This window comes from Centrocercus urophasianus, unplaced genomic scaffold (genome assembly GCF_019232065.1).
Source record: "Centrocercus urophasianus isolate 14NV4802_14NV808 unplaced genomic scaffold, USGS_Curo_1.0 seq_15, whole genome shotgun sequence".
Lineage (NCBI taxonomy): Eukaryota > Metazoa > Chordata > Aves > Galliformes > Phasianidae > Centrocercus > Centrocercus urophasianus.
This window is the reverse complement of record NW_024884697.1, coordinates 25,419,878-25,446,382: the sequence shown is the minus strand read 5'-3', so window position 1 is coordinate 25,446,382 and position 26,505 is coordinate 25,419,878. Positions and strand designations below refer to the sequence as shown.

The 26,505-nt window shown below is 35.2% G+C and overlaps 1 protein-coding gene across 2 annotated transcripts in view; it reads right to left on the bottom strand.

The window, feature by feature from the left end:
• Nucleotides 1–26,505, bottom strand: part of DOCK4 (dedicator of cytokinesis 4) — a 238,741-nt gene that overhangs the window by 135,204 nt on the left and 77,032 nt on the right. For both annotated transcript variants that reach the window (XM_042815926.1, XM_042815927.1), the window contains exons 2-8: nucleotides 23,182–23,265; nucleotides 22,396–22,436; nucleotides 20,137–20,192; nucleotides 18,068–18,164; nucleotides 14,200–14,348; nucleotides 9,995–10,079; nucleotides 8,189–8,340 (exon numbers count right to left, since the gene is read on the bottom strand). In XM_042815926.1, coding sequence (XP_042671860.1) covers nucleotides 8,189–8,340; nucleotides 9,995–10,079; nucleotides 14,200–14,348; nucleotides 18,068–18,164; nucleotides 20,137–20,192; nucleotides 22,396–22,436; nucleotides 23,182–23,265 — 664 coding nt within the window. The remainder of the gene's footprint in view (nucleotides 1–8,188; nucleotides 8,341–9,994; nucleotides 10,080–14,199; nucleotides 14,349–18,067; nucleotides 18,165–20,136; nucleotides 20,193–22,395; nucleotides 22,437–23,181; nucleotides 23,266–26,505) is intronic.

Sequence of the window (26,505 nt, the reverse complement as noted above, 5' to 3'; positions counted from 1 at the left end):
GCGATGTACAACAAATAGAAATATGGTCTTACAATAGCTACACTGAAAAGGTAGGTATCTCACAGGACACTGAGATATTTGACTTTCAGAAAGCAAAACAGATATCTAGCAGCAGAACATTATTGTGGCAAAAAATAAACTGTGAATAATACACATAATCTTGAAAACATCAAAGTTGGTGAGAAAAAAGATGGTGAGATCTTTCAAACAAAAACAGTAAATAAAACAATATATACTTTTTATTGAAGAATTTGTCTCAGATCTCCAGTGTCCAGAGCCCAGCTTCTTCTGGTTACACTAAGGTCACCACTTCCACAACTGCTGCACTTCGTAAATGATATGAGCACAACCAGGGGAAAAGAACATACTATGATCAGAAGACCTTTACTTCTCCAAAAATCTAACAGTGCAAACTGTGATCTGTGTCATCTGTTAAGTATGCATTATAGACTTGGTATGTGCAACCTCACTGCTGGTTTATTTACTAAACTTTTATGCTGGTAAGAAAATAAGATACCTACAAAGCATACAATCATCACCACATTCTTTGATACTCTAAGTGTTGGGAATCTTCTGAATTTACAGAAGAAAAGCTACCAGTTATTTCTTTAGTATAGAAAAATATCAGAAGCTTCCTAAACCCCACAAATAATCACATATTACAACAGATTTAGAAACTAGCTAATGAAGAACACAAGATTGTCAAACTCTTACAAAATGTTTTAGAGAACACACACTTCCAGTCTTCTTTTGGAGACCCACAGAATCCTATCTTGTGCCAAGAGTTTAAATTATGTATTTTCCTGTAAGTGCACCTCACACTAAAATCAACTCAAATCAGGCATCTAAAATCCCATTTAACTATGAAAATGTCTTCGTAATGTAATTGTAATGGCTAACGCCCAAGGTAAAAAGTGATAGAAGTAAAGCTGAGTTGCTCCATCTTCTACACAAATTTTCTTTGTTCAAACTATAATCCTGTAATACTCACCTTATATATGCTATTTTAAGATCTATATCATCAGCTTAGTTTGTATCAGATTTTTGCTTTTGAAGAAAATCTCTTGGTTGTCTCCACAATCCATCTTTTGATTCACAATCCAAAATAGTTTTAGTGGATTTCTACTGGATTAAACTGGAAGACAGACTCTCACCATTGCTGGGCATTCAGATCACACAACCTCATAAATTGTTCTTACTAAAATCCTCCAAACATTTACAGATGTTAACATCAGGCTCTGAATATCTGCTGCTGTTCTGCAATTCCCACTGGCCACCACTGCCTGTACAGCACAATCTTACAGCAATTTTAGATGACATGAAACAAGCCTTCAAAGCTCAGTATTACATTGATAAGCTCTTTGGATTTTGCTTTTCTCAAACATTAGCTGAGCATGCCAGCTTCAAGGAACAGATTTTACAAAAGCATTTTAGAACAACACGAATTAATTACTGCCTGGACTCTGGACACATCGAGACTGAATATGCTGAGAAAACGCACTTTAGAATAGACTATGATGCTGTACACCTCTGAGTACCCGGTAAAAGCTCAGCAGCAACCAGGAACATAGGACTGAACTGAAAGACAGAAAAGTCTCAGGAGAAAATTAAAAATATGATAACAGACTTCTTAGATTTTCTGAATACAAAACTAATACTACAACTGTGTACACTCAAAATTTTGCTGGTATATTAGATTTCTTTCAGTGCAATTAGTGCAACAAAATAAAGCTTAATCAAGACAACTTTTCACTTTTTTAAAGAATAAAAAGCTGAAGAATACACAAACAAGGCTTTTGACTGGGACAAAAATAAAAAGAGAAGAATATAAGTTAAGAAGACATAGCAGTGCATAAAACAAAGAGTTTTACTGAGGCAAGTCATATGACTGCATCATGTTAAAGTAGAGCCATTCACAGATTTACCAAATACCATGCAGGGATAACACAAATCATTCCTACAGCTAGTTTAGCTACAAAATATGTATGTCTACATAGGCATACACACAAAGTCAAGTTACTATGCACTAACAAGGCAGAATATTACAACTGTAGTTTTAATGAAGCAAGTACAAACACGTCTCACTCAGATTTATACTTGATATCAAGAGAAAACTTCTACAGTTTTCTAGTTTCCACATGAAGTAAATGCTCTTCACAATACATAGCTTTTTAAAGCGTGAAGGCATGTATTAAAATCAATGTAATTATATAAATATGGAAATGCTCTGCAAAGTAATATTAACTGTAACAGTTTATTAGCAATAATAAAGTCATAAGCCTGTATTTTACTACTACATAATTAATGCAACAGAATTGATGCTTTTGCAAGCACCAATATGATTAAAAAAATTAATTTTTAATAGTAATTTCCAGCCACAAAAAAAGCCTCAAGAAGAATAGAATAGTGTCTCACAGCATCCCAAAGAAACGTTAAGATCTCTAGCTTCCTAAATTCAACAGAAAAAAATCTGTTGCCCAAAGTGTGCATTGATTACACTAAGGTGGATGCAAGCAAAACATCACAGCTGCTACAGATCTAGAGAAGTCCTTAGCTTGGAAGCCTGAAGGTCAAACACTGTCCTTGCCTCTTCCAGCATCACTGAATCTTTATCACTACCTGACTTCTTCTCTGGGCAAGTCACTAATTTCTACATCATAGTTTCTCACATCTCACCTGAAAAGCTATTATTATCTAACTCTTTGTACATATAAGAAAGATTGTGAGCTGTTTAAAAGAAAAAATTACTTCAAAATGACGTAGTTACAAATTTGCTTAATTTTCCTTTCATTCAAAGCACTAAAATAATTAAGATACATTATCAAAAACAGAAAAATGTTTTTACAATTTTAATTTCTGCATCTTATTTACTTTAACAGGTACTTGCTTAGGAATACACTTGTAGGTCAACACATAATCAAACGATCAGATTATTGGAAAAATATTCCTTAAACACAACAAAAGGGTCCTTCAGATAATCCTTTTTTTAAATTAAGAAAACAATTTCAAAATACACTGAAGCAACAATTCTAAATTTGTACATATGTGTACCACAAATTTTTGATCCCCCCACTGTAAAATTCTTTGCAAATATTTTAACAGCAAATTCAGGGAACTTCTCTTTATAGATTCCACTGCGAGAGGCTAATGGCAAGAGGTCAGATAAGTAATATTGAATATCCATCCTTTTTTCTTTCAACAACAATTATTTCTGATTTTGAAGGCTCAAACTTTGTGGAGACCTAAAGTAGCCACATAAAAAGCAAGAAAGAAACAGGATGGATTCAGCTCAAAATTACTGCCAGGTACAGTGGGCAGCTCTTTAATCAACCAAGTTGATGGATTCTAAAGAACCAACAACATACAGACATTTTATCGGCTGAACATTTCTAAGCTTCACCGACTAAAACTAACTGTAGTAGAAGTCTAGATACATAATTCAAACAAAGATCTTAAATTCACGTCCTCAGAGGTGTATTCAAATCATACAGTCCATGTATTCATCATGAAACCTTTTAAAATTAAACAAAAAAGAAATGCTAAGCATTGGCAGAAGCCTTAATCTTGGAGTTTCGCTCATTACTCCACAAGATACCTCCATCTAAACAGATTCCAGAGCATGAATCAGAGGTCTTTTAATCTAGGCAGTTCTTAATATTGCTTGAGAAAACTAATATTTTACTATGGCCTAAGGACAACCTTATTCTTGCACTCTAATATAAAGCTCAGCTATTAAACCATACATTTCTTATGCTATCAAGTATTCTCCTTTTCCTTTTACTTTTACAGACTTTCCATGTGGTAACATATTATACACTTTTCTAACTAAACACAATCAATTTAGAGAAAATGGTGAAGAGCATATACAGAATTTAAATATGAAGAGTGGTGAAACCAATTTGGATGTTTTTGCTTATTTTCTTTTAAAGAGCAACAAAGTTGTGGTGTAGTTGAAAAACATATTAACAAGTTAAGTACTTCAGAAAACAAAGGTCTATGCTCAGTTTCTTGCTACGCCTTCAAATATCTAGATTTGCATACCCTATCTTTCAGGGAGTCTGGACTGCCTCTTAAGCTAGAGCAATCATCCTTAAAATATTTTATAGAAGGAATTGCAATCACTAGTATTCTCCTTTTCCTCATCTGGTTGTCTTTATAAAGAAAAACAGTGGTAACACTGCAGTGTAGGAATCCAGCCCTGCCAAGAAGACGTACTGAACTTAGTTCCTAAGGCGAACCATAGAAGACATGAAAATTAGACAAAAGCTGTGTGCTGATATTCAGGATCACAGTTTTCTATTTTATATCTATACAACAACATTCTTCTTACACATCACTATGTTATATTTTATTATTAGACAGAATTCTAACCTCACTGTCAAAAGCAAGACCAGGGCTTTCTGCTTGCAATTTGGTTTGACACAGTTGCTATGGTATGCTTTTTTTTCAGAAAGAATCTATAACTATAGCAACCAAAAAAAAGTTTCATTTTCCATCATTGTTCTATATGAACAGTGTGACAATATTCTGAGTATGAGAGTTCTTAATATTGTCTCAGAAAACTATAATTTTACAATGTCCTAAGGACAGCCTTCTTCTTGTACTCCAATATAAAGCTCAGCTATTAAACCACAGCTTCTCTGTGTTAAGTACCCTCCTCTTCCCTTTTATTTTTTTCCTTCCCTGAAGCTCAGACCTTTCCACAGCAGCACGTTATCCACATTATTAATAAATTCAGATAGGTTTAAAATAAAGGAAGAAGAAAATGAAAACCTTCCAAATGATTTCACAGCACAGTTGATCAGGAAAAAAATAATAGCTGTAAATTATGTAAAGATCATAAGATCATATTGTTCTATGCATGCAACAAATTACATCCTCTTATCAAAAATCTTTGAACACTCCAAATATAATGAAAATATTCTCTACAAATTCTGCAGCAGTATACAAATAGATTTAGATCATTTTATAATGTATTAATATATGTCACAATAAAGTATCAAGTATATTCTCTGAACAGGGTAAAAATTTCTTTCTGTGCAAAAGATTTCACTGAATGCATGAAACAGGTAATGTAGAACAAATTCGGTTTGGAAAAAAACAATTTATCAACAAGAAAATACAGACAACATTGCTTCTAGTCCCCCAACAGTTTTTTAAGCTGCTATTTCAATTGCATGAACATGGGGTTAATAAAAAGTGAAATAAGTATATACAGAGATCATAGGTTGATCTGATAAGAAGCTAAGGTAATCTTAAGACAGAAAAATATCAGAACAGAAATTCTATCATTAAATCTCAGTTCTTGTCTTTTTACTTTCTCCACAAGAACTCCTTTAAGAGGCAACAAAGATCACCCATTTTATGTGTATTTACATCAGCTGGAAAATAAACACCAGATTGATATCTACACAAAGTCATATTTTTGGAGCAATTTTAACCTCTGGACTTGTACTTGACACTGTGCATTCCAACTGTCACATTCAAACAAGCAGAATTACCTCCTGAGGAAAGCTTGGTACACACGTAGTACTTGCAAAACTAAAATTTAAGTAAAAAGTAAAAAATCCCAAAGAAATTAAACCCCCCATTCTAATACTGTAACCATGAAATTAAAGACATATATTATAAGTGATGTATATTCCCATATTTTTATCTATCAGATGTTCTGTTTCAGGACAAATTGCCATATATGGTTTCTCACTTTTATCTGTGGTATTAACAAAAGTTTAATCTAGTATTTTTATTGCTTTTTTCTTGTGGGCTGCTTAGCAATGACTCAGGAAATCAATAAACAAATCACCTAGGTAGGTTGTGACAGCTCAAGGTAACGCTAAACACAGCTTTTTTACATGCTACTATCATCCAGCATTAGCAGAAGATTACATCTATCCAGGTATCACACTTTGCAGCTCACATGTCTCTTACTGCCAGTAGGCCTTGTCTTCATTGCAGGGTGTGAAGCTCAGTAACCAACGGCTGTGCACACAGTCACTTCTCACACATCATCTCCTCAAGGTTTATTGCATGCATGTGTCAGCACTAGCAAGGGCATAAAGCTCTCTGAAAAATCCTGCCAATTTGTATTGAACGAAATATCATATTGCTGTGCACATATACACAAGACTTTACTCTAACTTACATGCTCTAACAAGCGCTCAACTGACCGAAATATAGAGTAGGTGTGCCATGCACATATTAAGCAAGAGCACAACAGCCATGTCAGCAAGCCCAACTAGCCCTGGTTTAAATCTTAGACAATGCAGTTATGTTGCTTGCATATCTAGTCCACAAAGACCACAGCTTGGACACATCTGCGTTCCAACTCGTGGTGTGATACATATATACCTTGAAATTAAATCCATTCTTATGAAAACTCCCTTGCTTTCATTTTTTTCAATGTGTTTCCCGGGTTTTTAATTTGTGAGAGGTGTGGAGGTGTGTGTGTTTGTTTTACAGATAGCAACAAACTGCTTGCCCAAAGTGCATCTTGTCATTCCTCGCATGTTCTAGAAAGGAGTTTGGATTCATGACAACACGCTTCTTCAAGGTTTGTCAGTAATGGGATGAGGAAGTTCACACAAAATAAAGCAGTTGCAAATAGACACTGGAGTCAGGAATCAATACCTAAAGGTCAGATCACAGCAAGCATGTGACAAACAGCTCTAGAATTTGCGCTTTCATGTGAATGTGAAATCCAATCCATTTGCTTTCATACAACCACTACTGCCATAACCTTGTTTTCAGCAATCCATAACACTCAAATTGTTTTCTGTCAAGGTCTGAAGCTCTCATCTAAATCCATCACCTGCTATGCCAGTCACTGAAACGAACACAAAAGATGTGCCCTGATGCACATTTAATTCTCAGAAATGACAGTAAACTGTTTTTGGTGACTAATGTCCAAAGTGCATTCCAGGTCAGTATTTAGCAGCTAATGTTCTAACAATTTAAAGATTTCATTAGCTATAGAAATCAATTTATTCAGTATAAACTTCCTTCAAAATAGTGGGTAGCTATTTTGCACAACTACATAGCACACAAATCATTTTGCCAAATTCAGTCTAATGTGCATGTGCAATGCCCCAAATTCCTATTATCACATGTATAAAGACAATTAGTACACAGTCATGGCTTTGCACACATTATGAATAACACTTCTTATCCTATTAGCAGGCTTACTGTAACAGGTTTTATTTCTATTTGTGCATTTGTATTCTGACTTATCTAAAGTGCAATTTGTTTTTAAGTCTAATCTTTCATTTCTCCAGTGGCTACCCTTAAATCAGACTGACGTATGTTGCCTCCAGTACCTGTAGTAAGAACACAGAAAGAATACGCCAAGTAATACAGCAAGTAATGAGCAGCAGCAAATTCTGAATGAGCCTTCTGACCAGTCTTCCATCACCAGTATACGAGCGTTTAGTGTGGCACCACTCCTTCAATCTTCCTGCCATATTTCTCACACAGAACTCAGAAGGCTCATCCACCAACTCTGCTTTCCCCCTATAAATCATATCTGCTAAGTGCATCATGATTCTGATCCTGTTCATTCCCTGGTCCTCTTTCTTGGCCAGAAACATGCTAGGAATAGAAATAAGTAGTGAACATTTAAAAATTAAAAGGTTTTCAGCTCTAGGATAAGCAGAAGAATGGTTACAGGATCATCTCCCAGATGAAAAAAAGGCCAGCAAACCCTAAATGGATGTGAGACCAGGTTTGACTGCTTCATTAAGAGCATGCACCTCAGGCTCCTATTATAAAAAGATTCCATAATTCACTAAGCTCTCTGGTTGGAGGTACCTAGGAGAATTCATCTTATGAATATTAAAGAGCAAGCAAGCAACAGTTGTAAGTTTGAATGTGCACTGATTAGGAGAAAGGAAAACAGAGATACTAAAAAATAACCTTTGAGACACAAAACTAATATTCAGCCTGTATGCACAGGTGTATATATGTTCCCTCTCAAGTAAAACCAGCTAAAAACTGAAATAAGTAAAAAAGCCAGAGAAAAATATATGATTTCAATCCAAAATTATATTGGCAAATATTAAGTATAGGAATTGGATTACGAAACAAATTTTAAAAAAAATCTTGTTTCTCAATGTGGAATTTATTACCAAGATCAAAACAGACAGTGCGCAGTGACAATTTAAAACTAGTATCCTACTGAAAAATTATATGCTACCTGATGGGCCGATTTTCTTTACTATCAAAGAGTGAGAAGATTACTTCCAGTTCCTCTCCCAGATTGGAGCACATTAGACTCTTCATCTGAACAAAAAGATGGTGGCTGCTGGCTGGTACAGGCGTGTCTTTTTTTCGATGACGATGCTCCATCTAAACATATCACAAAAAACACAGCAGTCAGTTTGAATTAAATGTAAAGATCTAGGAACAAAACAAAAGGTAAAAAAATACAATACTGGATTACTTTCTTCTTCCCAATTTTTAAGCTTTTGATTCAGTATTAATTTGTAACAGTGCTTTGTTCTTTCTTCTTTTTTCCTTAATGTGAGAAGGAGAAAGTAGGAAAGCCACTTTCCAACGTTACACTGCATCATTATTGCCCCTTGGAAAAGCAGTAACCTCTAGAAGTTTGCCTTTTTTCTGCTCCAAGAATTTCAACCCATTTTAAATGTCTGTGCTGTAACCACATTATATTTCATAGCTGGTTTAAATAGTTAATGATCCGATATTCTACTAATCAAGCACTCAAAGAATGCTTTGGCAAAAGACTACATAGAAGTATTTTTAAATGGAAAAAATTACTCCTGTATTTTCTAATCGCTGGCAGAACATTATGTAAAAGTTACTAAGCTCTCCTGATTTGACTTTACAGTTTATATCTTTCCATTTTAGTCAACAATTAAGGTGATATACTGTTTTTCTCTTATGTCGTAACAAAACCAATTTTAAAACAGCAATCTTTGTAAGTTACTGAGCCCCCAAACCAAACATTTTTTGGATCTTTTTTTTCTCTTTATTTTTGAAAGTACAATCCACAAGTTTCATCATTAATTTTCTGGATTACTCTTTTTCTGTAAGTTTCTTCTTATGATTGATGGTTTCTCAGTGTTTGTCACTTACTGCTTCAATATAATTCCACACGATTACATGTGACTTTGAACCTGCCCAAAGGTATACTGATTCCAGAGTGAATAAATTACCATTTGACTCGACAGCATACAGTTTCAAAATCTATCAGTAAAAATTATTGCACATATTAAAATTTTGGCTCCATAACAAATTATCACAATTTCCCTACATTCTATATTCTGCATTAAATACATGCATTAGCATAAATAAAAATTAATTTAAATAAAAGTTTAGTTTTAAGCAAGTAAGACTCAGAACTCTATTACTGTAACTGCGATACTACTATGAGCAATGGCCTGTAGAAATTAATTGGAATGCTTTCTTAGACTTCATTTGATGTAACATCAGAATAAGAAATACCAGTACTCTTTTTACAAAACCAAGATGGGCTTTCATGCCCAAAGCAGAGCTGTCCTACGTAGCTCAGCTGCCATTAACATTAATGTATTAGAAGAGATCAACAAGCCAATATGATTAATCATGACAATACTTGTACCACAAGTATGTTATTTTATTTCCATTAATGTTATCTAATGGGACTCATGGGCCACTTAAAGAACTAATGATGAAGAGTCTCATAAGCTATTATTGAAGATTAAATTCATCTTAGAACTCATAAATTTAATGATATATCAGAAAACAAAGCTGTGAGTAAATAACATGTGGAATGTACATGTGTGCAGACAGACGATATAAAATCAAAGCATCCCATGCAGAGGAGGAGATGAAAAAAATATTAAAAATAAATCTTCTTTCATCATAGTAAAACCCATTGCATTAGCAAATTCCAGTGTATTTGAGCAAAAAAGTACTTTTGATTAAGTAGAAGAAAGTTATCATGACAACCTCAGCATGTAATCTGTCAGCACAAGGACAGAGTATTAAATTCACATACCAGCCTGTAGAGCTCCGTAATGCTGATCTCTTCAGGATCCACCATAGCATACTCTTTTCTTGGAACTAAGTCAAGTCCCAGTTGTCTATGTGAGGAAAAAGAGAAATAAAGAGATACTATAAAGCACTAGAATAACAGTAAGTAGTTTCTACATACAAGTAAATAAATCAAGAAATTTAACTAACTTTCTTCATTTAACATCAACATTCCATTTAACAAAGGAAATACTAATTGGTACTCCAAACATGTTAGGGGGCTTTTTTGAAGTTTGTGCATGATTCCTCTCTTTTCGTCACTTCGTAACAGTAATGGAATATCTTTTCCCACAGTATTTAATTCCATTTCACAGCGCAGGAAATGTGCAATGGATACCATTCTTAGTCCTACTGCGGACACTGCACAGTGAGAACTGCACAGGTATTGTCATTTTGAATGACAACCACAGAAGATAATACAAAAAGAAAATCCATACAATGTCAAATCATCAGTTTATTTTAAATTTGGACCGTATTGCATCAAAGCTGCTTGGCTGTGTCTCCTGAATGAAATAATTAAATACACTTCAATCAACAGGAATAAAAAAATATTTTCAGCATAGCAGCAAGTAATAAAGATCATAAATGGGGTTGTCATGCTGCATTTAGAGAAAAAATGACAGATTAGAAAACTTAAAAATATTTGCTTTTAAAGAATGGGAACTGATGACTTCAGAAATCACAGTTCTGAGCAGACAGTTCTTCCACAGCATTAGATACGTAGGCTTTCAGTTAGCAGTGCTTTCAGAATCCCCTGAAATTCAATTACTTCTACTACTGAGTAGTATTTAGTCAGAGTTTGATTGAAGAATCTACGGGCTAAAGAAAAGAATTTGGAAACAGCACCTCAATGCCAAAAGTTATTACCAGTTTTAAAAAATTGTTAGAGAGTGGTTTACCCTGCTGATGGGACAGAAATTAAATAGAAGGGAATGCAAAGAGAGATGGATCTGACATGATCCATTCCATCTCCTTCAAGTTGAAAGACTGGAAACAAATGATGTTGAAATTCACGCTTTTTAGAAAAAGGATGCCATGGCAGACATACTCATTTATGTAAAGTAAACTGTGCCTGTATACAGTGGCTGCACTCATTTTTTGTTTGTCTGTTTTTAAGCTCTGCACTTCAGATGTAAAGTACTTTCTCTATAGAAAGCTTTCAATAAGTACATACTATAAATCACATCACTTTCACTCGTGCTAAGTGTAGTAGACTTGACATTGTTAGGCAAAAAATACATCTTTAGAGCTCATTAAGGGATTTTTTAGATATTTAATCAAGCCAAAATTACATTTTGGACCATCTTTTGTGTCACTCTTGCTGTGCTTTCACAGTTTCTCTCAAAGGTTTTGAATAAGTTTTATCTCGTATTTAGAAGAAAACTATAAATTCCTCTTTATGCACTCAAATTCTATGGAATTTGAATTCTTAAGAAAGTAAAAAATCTATTAACAAAAACAGAACATCCTTTATTTTACAAAGAGACCTTAAGAGTGAAATAACTGTAAGGCTGGTTTATAAATAATGAAGAAAGATTTGCCATATTAAGATGATAAGATGCATTGGAAATGAACTCAGAGATGATCAATAAAATCTGATGTCCAAACAAAACTGCCAGAAGCATTCTTTTTGCTGCTCACTACAATAAATACAAACCCAAACTTGATTAAAACAACATGATGAGAAGTATCCATGGCATCTGCATAACAGATGTAACTCTGGCACAAACACAAGTAGGTGCAAAGTGGTTTTATTACACAAAACTAAGGGTTCAAACATCTGATCTCAGAAAACTTGTTTAGGAAATATTGCATTACTCTTCCAACTTGTAAACTTAGAATGATGTGGAAAGTCCAATTCTCATTATGTTGTTCTGTTTGAAATTTTTCAAAACAATTTACAGCCATTTCTGTTTTTGTCCTAAACATCAGCTTTCATGGATGCTGAGTCTCCTTTGTTACAATGAACTCCTGTGCTGGAAGAAGCTTAATTTTGCTCTAAGCAGTCCCACAAAACAACCTTGTTACTTTCAAAACAGAGTAATGGGTTGAAAGCAAAAAGAGATTCTTTTAAAACTCAGGGTTCCTGCCTGACTGCCTGGCATCTCTGGTTCAAAAACAGCCCAGATATGATAGCTGGGTTCAAGTTTGAGATGAAAAATGCCCACTTCATAAAATACAACACTGCAACCATCTGTAGCCATTGCAGCAGACACTTGCACAAAAATATATTAAAAAAAAAAAAAAAACATACAGGCATTGGGCAGATCAGAGGAAATAAAAGTCTAAAGCTGTGCCAATTAGTAGCAGCTTATGATGTTTGTTGTAACAGAATTCTGAGAATGTTGCCTGGTTCAAAGAATGAGGAAAGACCAATATTCTAGGAGAAAAGAAAAAAGTTCCATACCTGTAGGGTGGGGAGGAAATACTACGGATAAGATCCACATCATACTTATTCCTACTGAGAGTATTTCTTTCTGCTATGAAAGCTAGAGTGACTGAAGTGTATTTCAGTCACAAGCTTCAAGGAATATACCCACCTTTTTCAAAGGCTGATTCAGACTTCACAAGTTCTGCATTATTCTATTCAGGGTCATACATTTTGTAAAAGAGCTTGCTATGGAACAAGGTATAGAGCACTGCTCTGAGTAGACTATCAGCCTGTATTAGGTTATCAGCCTGTTATGGTATAAAAACTACTATTCCAATATACAGGACTTTAATCTATGAGATCAGTTTACTTTTTTTTTAGTTTAAATAGTTTTCCAAAGTCAAATTCATTGTTTCAGATGAATCACAGAATCACTAGGGATGGAAAAGACCTTCAAGATCTCCCTGTCCAACCGTCCACCTACCACCAATGTTTCCCATTAAATCATATACCTTAGCACAACACATCAGTGTTTCTTTAACACCTCCAGGGACACTGACTCAGTCACCTCCCTGATGATCAAAGAAATCAAGTGGTTTTGTTATCTTCATGACCACATAAAACAGTGATGGTACTGCCTTAGGGTAGTGTACTGCGAGGGAAAAGGGATGCTCCTATCACTCCTGATGCACATACCAATCTTACACTTGTCCTTTCATTCCCAGGGACCTAGCAAAGTAGCCAGGAGTGCTACACTGAGGGGACAAATACAATGTATTATAATAAAGCAAAGGGCTACAGATGTAGCAATGCAGTGTTACTGTGGAGGAAGCACTGCAAAGTATGCTGTAAATAACAGCAGCAAAATTTACTGTCTGTGGAGCCTATTTCATCTGGTCTCCTGATTTCCGAATTCAAATCAAATTCAGTACCAAAAGCAAGGCATGCATGCCAATATGATCAACAGCAGCACATTCCATTTTTGCATTTTCCATGCTACTCAGCTGCCCAACCATACCAAGCACACACTTCTTTAGCTTACTGGCCTTCCAAATTATGCAAGATAGTAACAAGATCTGTGAAACTTGTATTCAGAAAGTGATTTAGAAATCATTTTTATCATCATGCATTATGCTAACAATTCTCTATCCCTACAAGTCTTCATACTGTTAGGCATTTAGTAACACTGTAACACTGAAGAGATATTATTTGAAGTAGCACGGGTTTAAGACAAATGAAAATTTCTTTCTTTGAAAAAAACAACTTAAGAGAATATAACTGGGGTTATCAATTTTTATTTGTCACTCAAATAAAAGAAAGATGGATAGAATAGTATCAAGATGAATACTAAAGATGCTAAAGTAGAAACTGAATCATAGAACACAGATCAAGAAGATTAAGTAGTGTCAGCCAATATAATTTCAGTTAATACACAGAGCTATGCAACACTATGCCGCATAAGAATCTGGGCAGATATGTTTTTAAAAGACTTAAAAGGAAACTGCAGAAATCCAGTATTCCAACATACTATCTGCAGTTCTCTTGCAGGTCATACCAGTGCTGTGTGAAATAAATTGAAGCAAGTATGTCTCTTTAGTGGAAGGAAAAAAGAAAGGAAAAGCTGTAAGTAATTTTTCACTGCTAAAACACAGTGGACAGAAAAACAATGAAGGAAAAAATCCATAAAGAAAAGCAACATCAGTCAGAAATTTGTTCCTTATTTCAACATTCTACATCGAGCCTAAAACTGGTATTATAATGAGATTACACTATTTTCTTCTACAAGTATAGCTACTCACTCATTGCCCCAGTCCAGACGAGCAGTGATGTGTCGCTTCACATCCTTCATTCGATCATGGGTGAGGTGGCCAACCAGGACTTGCCTTCGCAGGTCTAGGATTTCATTCATTATATGCCACAGTCGGTGAAAGAGATCCCCCTCATTTCTCTGTGAGAGAAACAAAGAATGGCATCTACACCAACTGACAGTCCTAATGAATACAGATGTGATATGGAAATCAATATCTTTCCATCCTTATTCCCTCAGTCAGTCATGATCCTCTTCCTCTCTCTAATGCTTTGATCTCTTTACCTGTATGTATGCATGCACATGTGCATAAAATCATTTTATCACAGATAACTCCTTTGTACTGTCCACACTCCATAATTTCACTCAAACTCCTAACACCACACATTTACACAGTCTGATTTATATGACAGATATGACAAAGATTCAATAAAAAATTGCTGAATGTCACAGCATTGTTTTATTCTGAAAGCATTTTCATTATATGTCATTTCATCAAAACTGGAACCATGACAGAGTAATTCAAGACCATTTGAACTCACACACACAAGGGATCAAAAGGGAAAAGCTCCTAGAATTCAAACTCTGAATCACACAGCATTAAAGTCCTTTTAATTCTTTCAGGAACATAAATGTACGCACTATGGCCTAACTGTAAATAAACAGACTCTTGTAGACAGAAATCTCCCCCAGACTGTTCTGCCTTACCTAACTGCAAAACAGAAGAAATTACATGAATATGAATAAAACACATCCTCCTACTCTAATTACATACCAGTTAATGACATAAACCATTTCCCATGATGGTTTCCTCCCTAACAGCAGAAGTTCTTTTAACTCTTCCTTCACTTTACAGTAGGCAGTTTTACTTAATATAATTTTTCTAAGAAACTGTATCTTGAAAAAATTACTGCAACCTCAATTAAGCGAAAAAAACACTGAAAATTCAGATCTGTTCTGCTTATTTTTTCTAAAAACAAACAACACAAAAAAGTAACCACCCTAAGCCACTCATTTCCCTTTTACTTCTTCCTAAGAAAAAATGACATAAAACCAACTTTCAGCTATTACTGCTAGATAATTGCTATGAAAAACGAAAATTCTCCTAGAAGCATCATTATTCTCTGTCAGTACATTTTATATTCCATGAGTTCTGAAAAACACTGCTGTGTGACAATTTGTCTTTTTTATTTCACATTCATTCACTTCATAAGCTCGCTAAAATAAGCACTGATTTATTGTTTCTTTTGGTTGTCTGCAAAAAAAAAAAAAAAAAAAAAAAAGGAAAGGAAAATCAGTGTGTTTTAAACACACAATAATAACAGCAATGAAGAAAAAGGTTGCTAAAAAAGTCAGCTTCAGTAAGAACCACAGAATATATGAACTCTATACATAAAAGAAAACCAAAAAAAACAGGTAGTGTCTAAAAGCAACATACTGAAAAAGTCTTTATGGGAGCATTATATAGGCTGACTGCTTGTGCTCACAGCATTCCATTAGTTACAGAGATTTCATCTTTCATTAAAAAGAAAACAAATCAAATAATCACTAATTCATGTGTATCTTTGTTTTTGATCTGCGATTATAAACTCTACTGAGGTAAAACATTTAGCAGAATACAAGAGACATGCTAGTATTTCACAGTAACATTAAGGTCAAAATAACGTTTTCAATGCAGCATCCTTTTTTCAAAGGTTTAGCATTTGTCTGAGTTTCTTACATCTCAAAGTGGTGAATGGTCCCGCAAGCAAATGCTCCTGCTTTTTAGACTTGGTTCTTTACAAAAGCAGATTGTGATTTTGCTCCTTTTCAACTTACATCCTTCCTCATATGTAAGCACAGAAAGCAATTACACTTAGATGTGCTTAAGACAGTTAGGAAAAAAACTTTCCATGTAATCTAGAGAAATTTCAACATAGTTTTGAAGCTCACCTTAGAAGCAGTTCATACTGCTTAACTTTTTAGCTTGACTGTCAAGTCTAATTTGATATTGTATAACATTGAATTCAACACGATGTTTTAGGTTCTTTCAGGAAAGCTTTCACTAAGCAAACTAGCCACTGTACCAATTGCAGGTTTCAGAAGTGTCGCCTGGTTCTGAATAGTCTCTCTGAACACAATCCCTACAATCATCACTCAAAAGGAAGCAGTCCAGCTGCTTCTGAACCATTCTGACTTGTGGACTTTATTACACAACAAAAGCAGGCCCTCTACAAGTAAAGTGAGAAGACAGCTAAGCTTCTCACAGTTTAAGTCACAATCATCAATTCAGCAAGGAGTTAAGACCAGGACTTTGAGGTCTGCACTATAAGAAGATGCAGGGAAACTACAGAGATGCAAAAGGAAACATTTCGATTCCAAGTGATATGTGCATATGGTGTCAAGTCTAAGCCGTGGTTAGGATTCAGTGTAGCAGATCAGAAGGAGAAATGTTAAGAACCAAAGATGACCACAATGAAAATCAAAATTTAGTAAGTTTAAATGGAGGCAACACTTCAAATATTGCATTTCAGTCTTTAAAGACAATTCCATAGGGAAAGTTGAAACAGCAACAACAAAACATCAAGTGAAGAGAGGGAAGAGAAGGAGGTATGAGGGAATTGATGATAATTATTACAAGTTAGATTATAAGGATTAAAAAAAAAATTTAAAAGATGTAGAATGGTGAGAGAAGACTAAATTTCAGTCAAAATAGAGAGATTAAAGATTTAACAGTTTTCTATGTGTTTTAAGTATACCAAAACAAAAATTTCTGTCTTCTGTGGCAGCCAATTAGGTGATGCAAATGGTAGAATTTTTCACAATGAAGAACAACGTAACTTCAGAGAGGGAACTTCTGTAAGCAGCTGTAATAGGATTTCAAAGACAAGTGCAAATGAAATATGGAAATGTATACATAAGAAGAATTTAAAGGGACAGTAATATTAACTGCCACAGAGCACCTTGCTCTGTGTGATTTCAGTCAAGCAAGGGTGACAAAACAAACAGAACTGATGATGTCAGGAAGAAAGAGAAAAGACAACATATCCAGATAAGGAAAATAAGAACTGAGAAGCAAGGAACTTGTGCTGAAGACATGTGTGAGACAAAGTACCACACGCCACTTCAGAAATGTGTAACTGCCAGGCCCAAAATTAGCTCATTATTGTTAATGAAGAACCACTTCTGACTCCCTTTATCAGTGAGGACTCAACAGCTGGCATCCTTTGATCTTTGCATCACATACAAATGACCCTTGTCAAGTAAAATGGACATGCCTTGGTACTTATGAATGTGTAGATGTAAAAGAAAATAAAATCTATAAGAAAATGAGCATGAATCAAATCAACTGGCTTAGGGACTTTCCATAACTGAAAATGTAATGTTATTTATATAATACTTTGCCTGAAAATGCAGTTCTTTTTTATATTTCATACAATTTATTAATAATGTTCTAAGTCTTTTTTTCTTCTTCTTCTCTTTGCATATACATATTCTGGTCACTCAACCATTAAGATTATTTTCCCTCCAATTAATGTATTGGATCTGCTATTATCATTTATAGGTATGATAATAATACCAGTCAAGGAGTCTGACATTTCCACATTTAATTATTTTTAAAGTTATATTAAAATAAGAATTGTAGATTCTTTGACTTATTTACAGGGTCAGGGTGAGCATTAAACCACGAAAGACAAGTAAAAAAAAAATAAATGGAAAAGCAACAATCAAATAAATCCAATAGGAAAAGAGAATCACAAAATGTCCACTACCTTTAATTATATTTTTTTCTTTTTTCATGCAGGAAAAACAGTATTTTAACAACGTATCTGGTCTTTCGAGCTGGTATTCAATCAAAGCAACTTATTCAAAGTACTTGCCACATAGAGTTGTTTCCACATCGTTCCCCAGTCTCTTAAAGTTGATGTCATCTCTGTAATAACAGAATCTTCTGTTGGAATAACCATTTCAAATTGTCTGAAACATGCAGAAGAACACATGGTATTACATAAACATTACAAATCACAGTACGGTTACTAACATAAAGACTTCCTCCTGCCAACAGCAATGTCAATTAAATTACAAGGGAGTTCCTTCAACCCTCAAGACTTTTTTATTTATACATTTTCTTTAATCCTCGTGGAAAGTATTGGTCCTAGAGAAGTCAAGGCAAGCGTTTTGCCATGAGATAAGCACATCAAACACTACTTTTATGTCAAAGTAATTTCCCGTGGTTTTCAAAGGATTTCAAAATGATCTTGCCACTTTAGGTTAGATTGCAAGTCAGCGACTGCTGCCACACTTTTTAAACACATCTGTTTATAGAAAAAATGTAATTTCTTCAGCTGAAAATGTATATTAAACTTGAAAATAAAATTGGTACAGTACAAGTGAGTTCCTGATTTTTCAATGCTGAGCAAGAAAAACCTGAGTTGGCTTGATCAAGACTAAAGACTAAATCATAACATCACTTCATATACCACCATCACTATCACTTTGTTCTTACATACAGTACATTTTAAAAGTCTGTATCACGCCTAAAGTACTTTTCTCATGATATAATTTCTCTTTCATCAAGTTAACAATGTGAGAACCCCCAGCCCTGATGCTCTGTACATCACCTGAACAGGAAACACCGACTACAGAAGAAAATGCAGACAAATAAGATTGAACTCCCTGCTAACATTGTCATGGCGTCTGTTAAGAAAAGATTATTCTACACTTAAGCTTTGCTGACAGTTTACAACAATTTTATTTCACTGAACATTCAGTTTAACCTACAATCACTTTCAAAAGAGAAATGATCGTAGGGTATAATAAAACATGGGTACACTGAACTCTATAGCAAACAACTCTTTTGAGCAGCATTGCAATTCTCATTTTCACCTGTGTGAATGAGACATTCAAATATTAAATATATAAAAAAGTCTTCAAGGTTCATTTTTGCCAGTCAGGAAACGCTGACCTACACAGTCATCCAAGCACCCAAAATCAAAGCCATCCACACCTGTTTTTATAGGCCTCCATCTAATTTGATAATAAATGCTTTTATTTAAAGAGATTTTAAACCATTACGTAAATGTGAACACTCCCAAATTACATAAAACTTTGGAAAAGACTGTGTTAACATCACTGCCGAGTGTAACTTTTTAAAAGTGCTACTTTCAAAGTAAGTATTAAATTTCCAAAAAAAAAATCACTTTATTTTACTCAGAACATTCTAGTTTCAAAAAACTTTGTACTAATTTTAATCAATTGTTCCTTTTTTTTTTTTTTTTTAACTCTTCTAAAAATGAAATGAGATCAGTCATTATCAAGAATAGCTATTTGCTTTTCATCACCTGAAGGAAGGCAGTAAGGAAAAGAACATCTCTATTCTTTTACAATTTTAGTGAAATCTTTTGCCACTGAATTGATCCTTAATCTTAACATTTGTTTTTGTAAAATGTCAGCTGTCTGCCATGGTACAGCTGGTCTCTTTAAAGAAAACAACTACTAATATTAAACAAATGCTTCTCTACAGAATAATTTCTAATTAGGGCAATACCTTTTTTCTAAACCAAACTTAACACCAGGCTGTGAAGACATGACTGTTTTCTCTTTACTCTAGGCAACACAGACTGATATTCCTAGGCATACTGCATGTTCGACCTGCTGTAGGGAACCTGCTTTGGCAGGGGGGTTGGACATGATGATCTCTGGAGGTCCCTTCCAACCCCTACAGTTCTGTGATTCTGTGATTCTGTGATTCTTCAAGCATATAACACACTGATTTTACTACCATGCAGGAGCACCATGTTAGCTAAGGACAGACATTTCAAGTCTTCTGACCAAAAGCTTAAGATGAGATATTATAATAAAATCATCACTCCTTGCCAGATTTACAAATGTTCTTTGGCACAAGTAAGTTACCGTGTATAAATATGTGAGTCCCCAAAATTTCACCTACCCTTTGTTCTTAACGCATGCATTTTTCAAGTGAATGTAGTTGGATGGAAAGATACCCTGAAAAACAAAATAGGTTAGGTAAAAACAACCAAAAAATTCCCTTTAGTGAGTTTGGAGAGTAATCTTAAAGCATCATTTAATACGCAAATGCATGCTGAATTGAAAGTCCTCCAAATAATTACCAACAAGCACACACAAAAAAGAATTCAATATATGCACAGTACAGATCTAAAGGAAATTAAAATGCCTTCAGTAGAGTTTATCTTTCAATATTTAAGAAAATTAGAAGATAAACTTGTAAAGCATGTATAAGATTGCTTGACAGCTCATTTATCCTAAATAATTTATCATTATTTCCCCTGAGAAATTTTTTTACCAACAGGATCTTAACAAGATCTCTTCAGTACAGATTTTCAAAATAAATAAAGTTAATGGTGTTCAGACAGGAGTGGTCCTTCCTAGTTAGCTGAGCGTTCTCCACTGCTCTTTTGCATGGATAACAGTGTCACAGCACTTACACCACACTAACCGTCATTAATCATAATGGTAAGCAAAATTAAGCAATTCAACTTCCAAATTCTGGCTTAGAATATAATACACTACTGCTAGCTACATAATGCAGCATAGGAAAATATCTGTGTGCCCTTCCTTATTACAAGCCCAGCTACATACAGCTTTCCACTGTGAAGGTGCCCAATTTTCTTATAACACAAACTACTGTTAGACTTTTGAAAAAAAAGACATCTACTGTGTAATAGCAGCTGCCCTTGAGAATACTCCTTCTCCTCAGCAGTGTGAAGTAGTTCAGGAGGGCACCTCCCGAGGACAGTAAGAGGTGCAGTTTTGGCGTTTGTAACAATGTCCCCGAAATGAGGATGGTGCATACATAGGGGTACTGCAGAACAGCTGCCACAGACAATTTCTCTGAGCATCCAAGCTGCTGGAATAACAACAGGAGAATTTTGACAGAGCAATTCCAATTATAAGCTGACTTATAATAGGTGTTCTTATTTTACTTTTGGAGAGGGTCCCTTGAAAAATCCAGTTCGTAAAACTGTTTGCCTTCCTTTTTTTCTATGAAAGTAGAAAATATCTATCTTGTTCCTTCACACATCAAGTCATGTTTAGAAAACCTATTCATAACTTCTATCAACACATTTGACAGACCATAAAGAAAATGACAGCAAACATGTGGTGAGAACTGCAACAAAAGACACAGAAGATGTGAGAAATACCAACTGCTCAAGTCTCATAAATCAAATTGTAATATTTATCAATGAGGTCAAAGTAGAAAACGTCAGATTAGACCCTGGCTAAATTTATTTCTCACACTGACCCTCCACATAAAGCAAAACAAATTCATGTGACCAGAGCCTGAAAGCTTAGGGACAAGAAACAGGTGACATGCATGATAGGAACCCCTAGAAACTTCTGAAATTTATATGTCATATGCCCTCGTTTGCAGCTGAAGAGGCTTGGAAACGAATTAGGAAAGGGAAAAAGAAAAAAAAAAGAGATAAGATGACTAAGATGACAACATGAGTTTAAGGAAAAACAAGTGATTTCAGTACTGTTGAAGGAAAAGAAGTCTTGAAATGGTTTTTCCCATATGAAGAACAAGTACTTTATACTGACAGACCTAAGTCAACAGGAAAGTAAGAAAACAGAAATACGGTTAAGACAGGAAAATCTAAAATGCATTCAAGATGAACAAATGCTGAAGAAAATAAGTGTATGAATAACATCATATTTCATGTCTGAACACAACAAAAACCAAACAGTGAATTCTACCAGCTACACTCCCATGGAAATCAAAGATTACACAACAAGGAAAAAAAAGACAAAACTTCTTTTATGTGGAAACAGACAAATTTTTTTCAACTGCTACTCCACATATTGCTCCAATGGCTGTTGTGAACCAATATATACCATCAAGAAAATAGGCATAGTCTAATTAATTAACTTTTCTAACATTATTTGCAGTTTCCATTCTTGGTAGTCTTTTCCCTTTAACTTAGCTTCTAATAATCAGATTAAAAGAAAGTTTGCCAGAGCCTTGGATTTGTCATCCAAATGCACAAGAGCCTTTGAGAAGTGTAATCATTGTCCAAATTTAATTCATGCAATATCAATAATATACTTAACACTAAGCTCCAATTTTCTTTCAAGGGTAAATATCATCTACTTACAAGGATACTATAAACTTTTTTAAAAGCAAATACACATTTTGCCAAAGTGTAAAACTGTAATTGATCTTTACCTTAACATTGGGGTTTTTTAAGGCAAATCCTCTGTACCAACCTGTGAAGAAAGAACATTTTTGTTTTTCAAAATATGCAAGTCATTTCCAGACGTAAAATAGATTTCATTTTTCTTTTCGGACAGATACAACTAATATGCAGTGATGTCAGACTGCACTCATTTAGAGTACTTTCCACATAACGAGAGGTAATTTGTTTAAACCAACTCATATTTAGATGACTTAATTCACACTTATTTTCAGGAATTACTCTTTTACCCTTATCCCCAATTGCTTCTAACAATGCAACCCAGATATATTTTGCACTGGACAGAAAGTCTAATGCAAAAGAGGAAACAGATTTATATTCATTGCAAACATTTACAAATCATTTTTGAACTTCATAATCCAAATGTTTTGATTGCATTACTCTACAAGATTCATAATATACCCAGTTCAAAATGACAGATCCTTTGCCTTCTGTAGAAATGTTTCTTACAAGGTTAATAGTATATCATCCCAAAATTAAAAACGAACAAACAAACAAACAGCAAAACATCACCTATTTAATGAATGAATAAAAACTCATTTGGAAAAGATCTTAAAGATCATCAAGTCCAACCGCAACCTAACCTTACTGCCCTGACTAACTACCCACCACTAAATCACTTCCCTGAGCACCATGTTTTCTTAATATTGATGACTTCAAAAATTTATTCAGTTAAGAAAACTAATGAGTAGCGGTGGTGTTCAAGCCAACACCAAAGGATCCTTCATTATCAGTGGAAGTCCAGCCAGTGAACTCACCATCACACTTCTCCAGTATCTGAACTGTGTCTCCAATCTCCAGTGAGAGGCCATGTGGGACTGTTCCTCGAAAACCAGCTATTACTGAAAAAGACAGAAAGTTTTGATTATTTGCATGATTAAAATACAAAACAGGATTCCTTGCTAATAAAATTCATATACTAGTGGGGAAAGTTAAGAATGGAAGGAGTTGAAGAAAGAGTTGGAGGTTAAGCCAATGTTATGAACAGAATATCTAAACACAGGATTCATATAAAAGAAAGAAATGCTTACAGACCTACTATGCACGAATGGAAATACTGGTGAAGGCTGTCAGCTAGTCTGTTACACATAACTACCCTCAAGGACAGAAACTGTTTCATTCCAAATGTTCCCGCTAACAGATAGCTGACCTCAGACATCTGCAAGCAGAAAGTGCCAATATTTTTGTTACCATCTGTACCACCAGCATGTCACAAAAGGCAAGACTTATTTCTCAGTAGTTTAATGGGTTTATAGATCCAACACTCCATACAGTAATCCCAGCTGAGGAAATGTTCAGTGTGTGTAGAACAGCAATGAAAGCATGCTAAAGCAGGCTGTTTGCTAAAACCCAGTGGCACGCACTGCTCTGCCCACAGCCTTGCTGGCCAGAAAAGCTGAGCATGCATGGGCATGACCTCAGGCTGGAGAAACAAAGCGCCCTCCAGAGCAGTGATCTTTCCAAATACTTAAAGCAATCCAGATTTAAGACTTACACTGTAAGCACTAAAAAAAGAGGCAGCTATTTTTTTTTTTTTTTTTTTTTTTTTGCTCAGAATCAACACGTAATACCACAAAACTGCCCGAAAAACTCCTTCCTACAATTGCTAAAAATTGATTGACAAGCTAGATGACAATTCAGCCGTTCAACCCGAAGTTTGTTACAGCTGAAATTCTGAATTAAAAAGCTGCCTCACTCAAGCTAATACACTAAGCAATAGCGATTTTGATTCTCTGAATTGCAATATCATTTTGAAGTTTAATTTTGAACTTGAAAAGGAAAATGGCTTTCTAACCCTATCAAAGGGACAAAATGCAGCAAACCTCTTGGTGACCGGATAGAAGTCTTGCTGCTATCTAATATCTACCAACACAGACAGGAAAACACAAATCTCACAGTGATGTGAAAAAACAGCTCATGGCTATACAAACGAATCTTTGCATGTAAAAGCAAAAAAGGAAGACTGTCGGTGCAGCTGTGCTAAGTAAGCAACTACTCTTTTACGAAAGGAAATGCAACATTTGAAGCCAAAAAATCCCTTTTAGCCTCTGGTCTTCTGCCTGGAGTCTCCCCCACCACAGGCAGTGACTGCACTTAGGCACAAACACAGAAGCAGCCTCCTACCTATGTTACAATGCTCCTAAAGAAGCAGCAGCTATTAGCTGACAGAGACCACAGAAATCTAAAATTCCTTTGTGAATCTTTGCCACAAAGTTCGAGCTTTTCAGACTGAGACAATGGGATATGTTCTATGCCACAGGATGGCACGTTCCAAAACATGCAGCAGTTCAGGAAAAAAAAAAAAAAAAAAAAAAAAAAAAAGCTTAATTTGGATGGTACACCAATTTTGAAAGGTTGTGTGAAATTTGTTTCATTAATAACTGCAAGTAATGGCAATTGGACAAATCTCCCACCACACAGATGGAAACAAAAGCTACTAAAAACCAACATTATCTCCCCTCAAGCTCTATGAGGCATTACTTTTTTTTAATTTAATATCACAGAAATAAATTACTTCAGCTGTAAAATCAGCAGGCAGTTTTAAAAGTCCTTCACATGCTGCGATAGAAGGATTTAAGAGCATAAATCTTGTCCTCGGGTGTATGCACGAGTTCTACTTGACTTTGATGAAATGGCACACATGCCTATTTCCTATGATGTTTCAGTTCTCTGAAGCACTGTCAGTGCTTGGCAATGTGTAAGGCTAAGCTAAACACTCCATGCAAATTCTGAAGACAAAATACTTCCTTCACTTCTAAAACAAAGTACATTTTTGTCAAATCCTTTCCAGAATTTGCCAGACATTACTGAATCACCCCTGCCCAGGGTCTTTATTCACCCCTTTGGAAAAACCTTTTGAGATAACACACCTGGTCAGCCCCAAAGAGTCTGATATGTGAGCAGAACTTGCAGCAATGAGACTTCCTGTTTTTGAGGCATGTGAACTGAACAATCTACATTCAGTTTAGTGCTATTCCTACTCTCCAAACATAAAAACAGAGTACCCAAAGATGTGCATACTGAAATAAAAAGAGCTGCTCTGGGTCACAGAATCAAAGAATCGTGGAGGTTGGAAGGGATCTCTGGAGATCATTGAGTTCAACTTCCTGCTAAAGCAGGTCCTTTACAGTAGGTTGTACAGGAAAATATCCAAATGGGTTTTGTATATCTCTAGAGAAGGAGACTTAGCAACGCGCCCTGAGCAGCCTGTGCCATTGCTCTGTCATCCTCACAATAAAGTTCTTCCTCATATTCAGACAGAACTCCCTGTGTTCCAGTTTGTGCCCCTTGTTCACACTTCAGAAACCACTAAAAAAAGCCTGGGCCATTTCACATTAGCTCTCCAGATACACTGGCATAATACCTGTAATGAAATAAAAATCTTACAGATTGAGACTGGAATATCTTAACTCAGTGATGGGCAGCCTAGGATATGCAAATAGACAGGAACATTATGATGCTGCCTGTCTATTCAGTGTCCTCCATAAGCAGCAGGAGGGCACAGAGAAAGAAATAATGCAGCTTGTAGCAGAGGGTAGCCATCTATGCAAGTAATCCAAGTGATCTTCACCACATTGTTGGTGCTGCTCATCAGATGCTGGAGCAATTAGTGAAAAGTGCAACTCCACTCAGGCAGAAAGATTCCACAGAAAAACTCAGGGATTGGACAACTTCTCTTCAGCTAGCATCTTTTTTCAAAATTATATACAGTGCCTTAAAGTGTCAACAGGCAAAGCAAAAATTAAGAAGGTAATTTTATTCCTGTTATGACAAAAAGAAACTATCCCCCACCCAATCAAGTACCTAATTTTTCAGGCTTTTTTAATAGTTGCAAGAAAGTATATTCCCATTGAAAATGTTTGTCTAAGAATTAAGAACTAAGAATTTCCCAATTAATTCTTAGACAAAAATCTAAGAGCAGAAACAGATTACTTAATGTGAATAGATTTGTTTTAAAAAGCTGCTTATGAATGAAACATGTACAAATTCCCCTATGGTGCTGGAATGCCTGGTGCCATTCTGGTCAGCTTTCTAGTTTCAAGGAAGTGAAAGTGAATTATGAAGTTTGCCATAATAGCTCC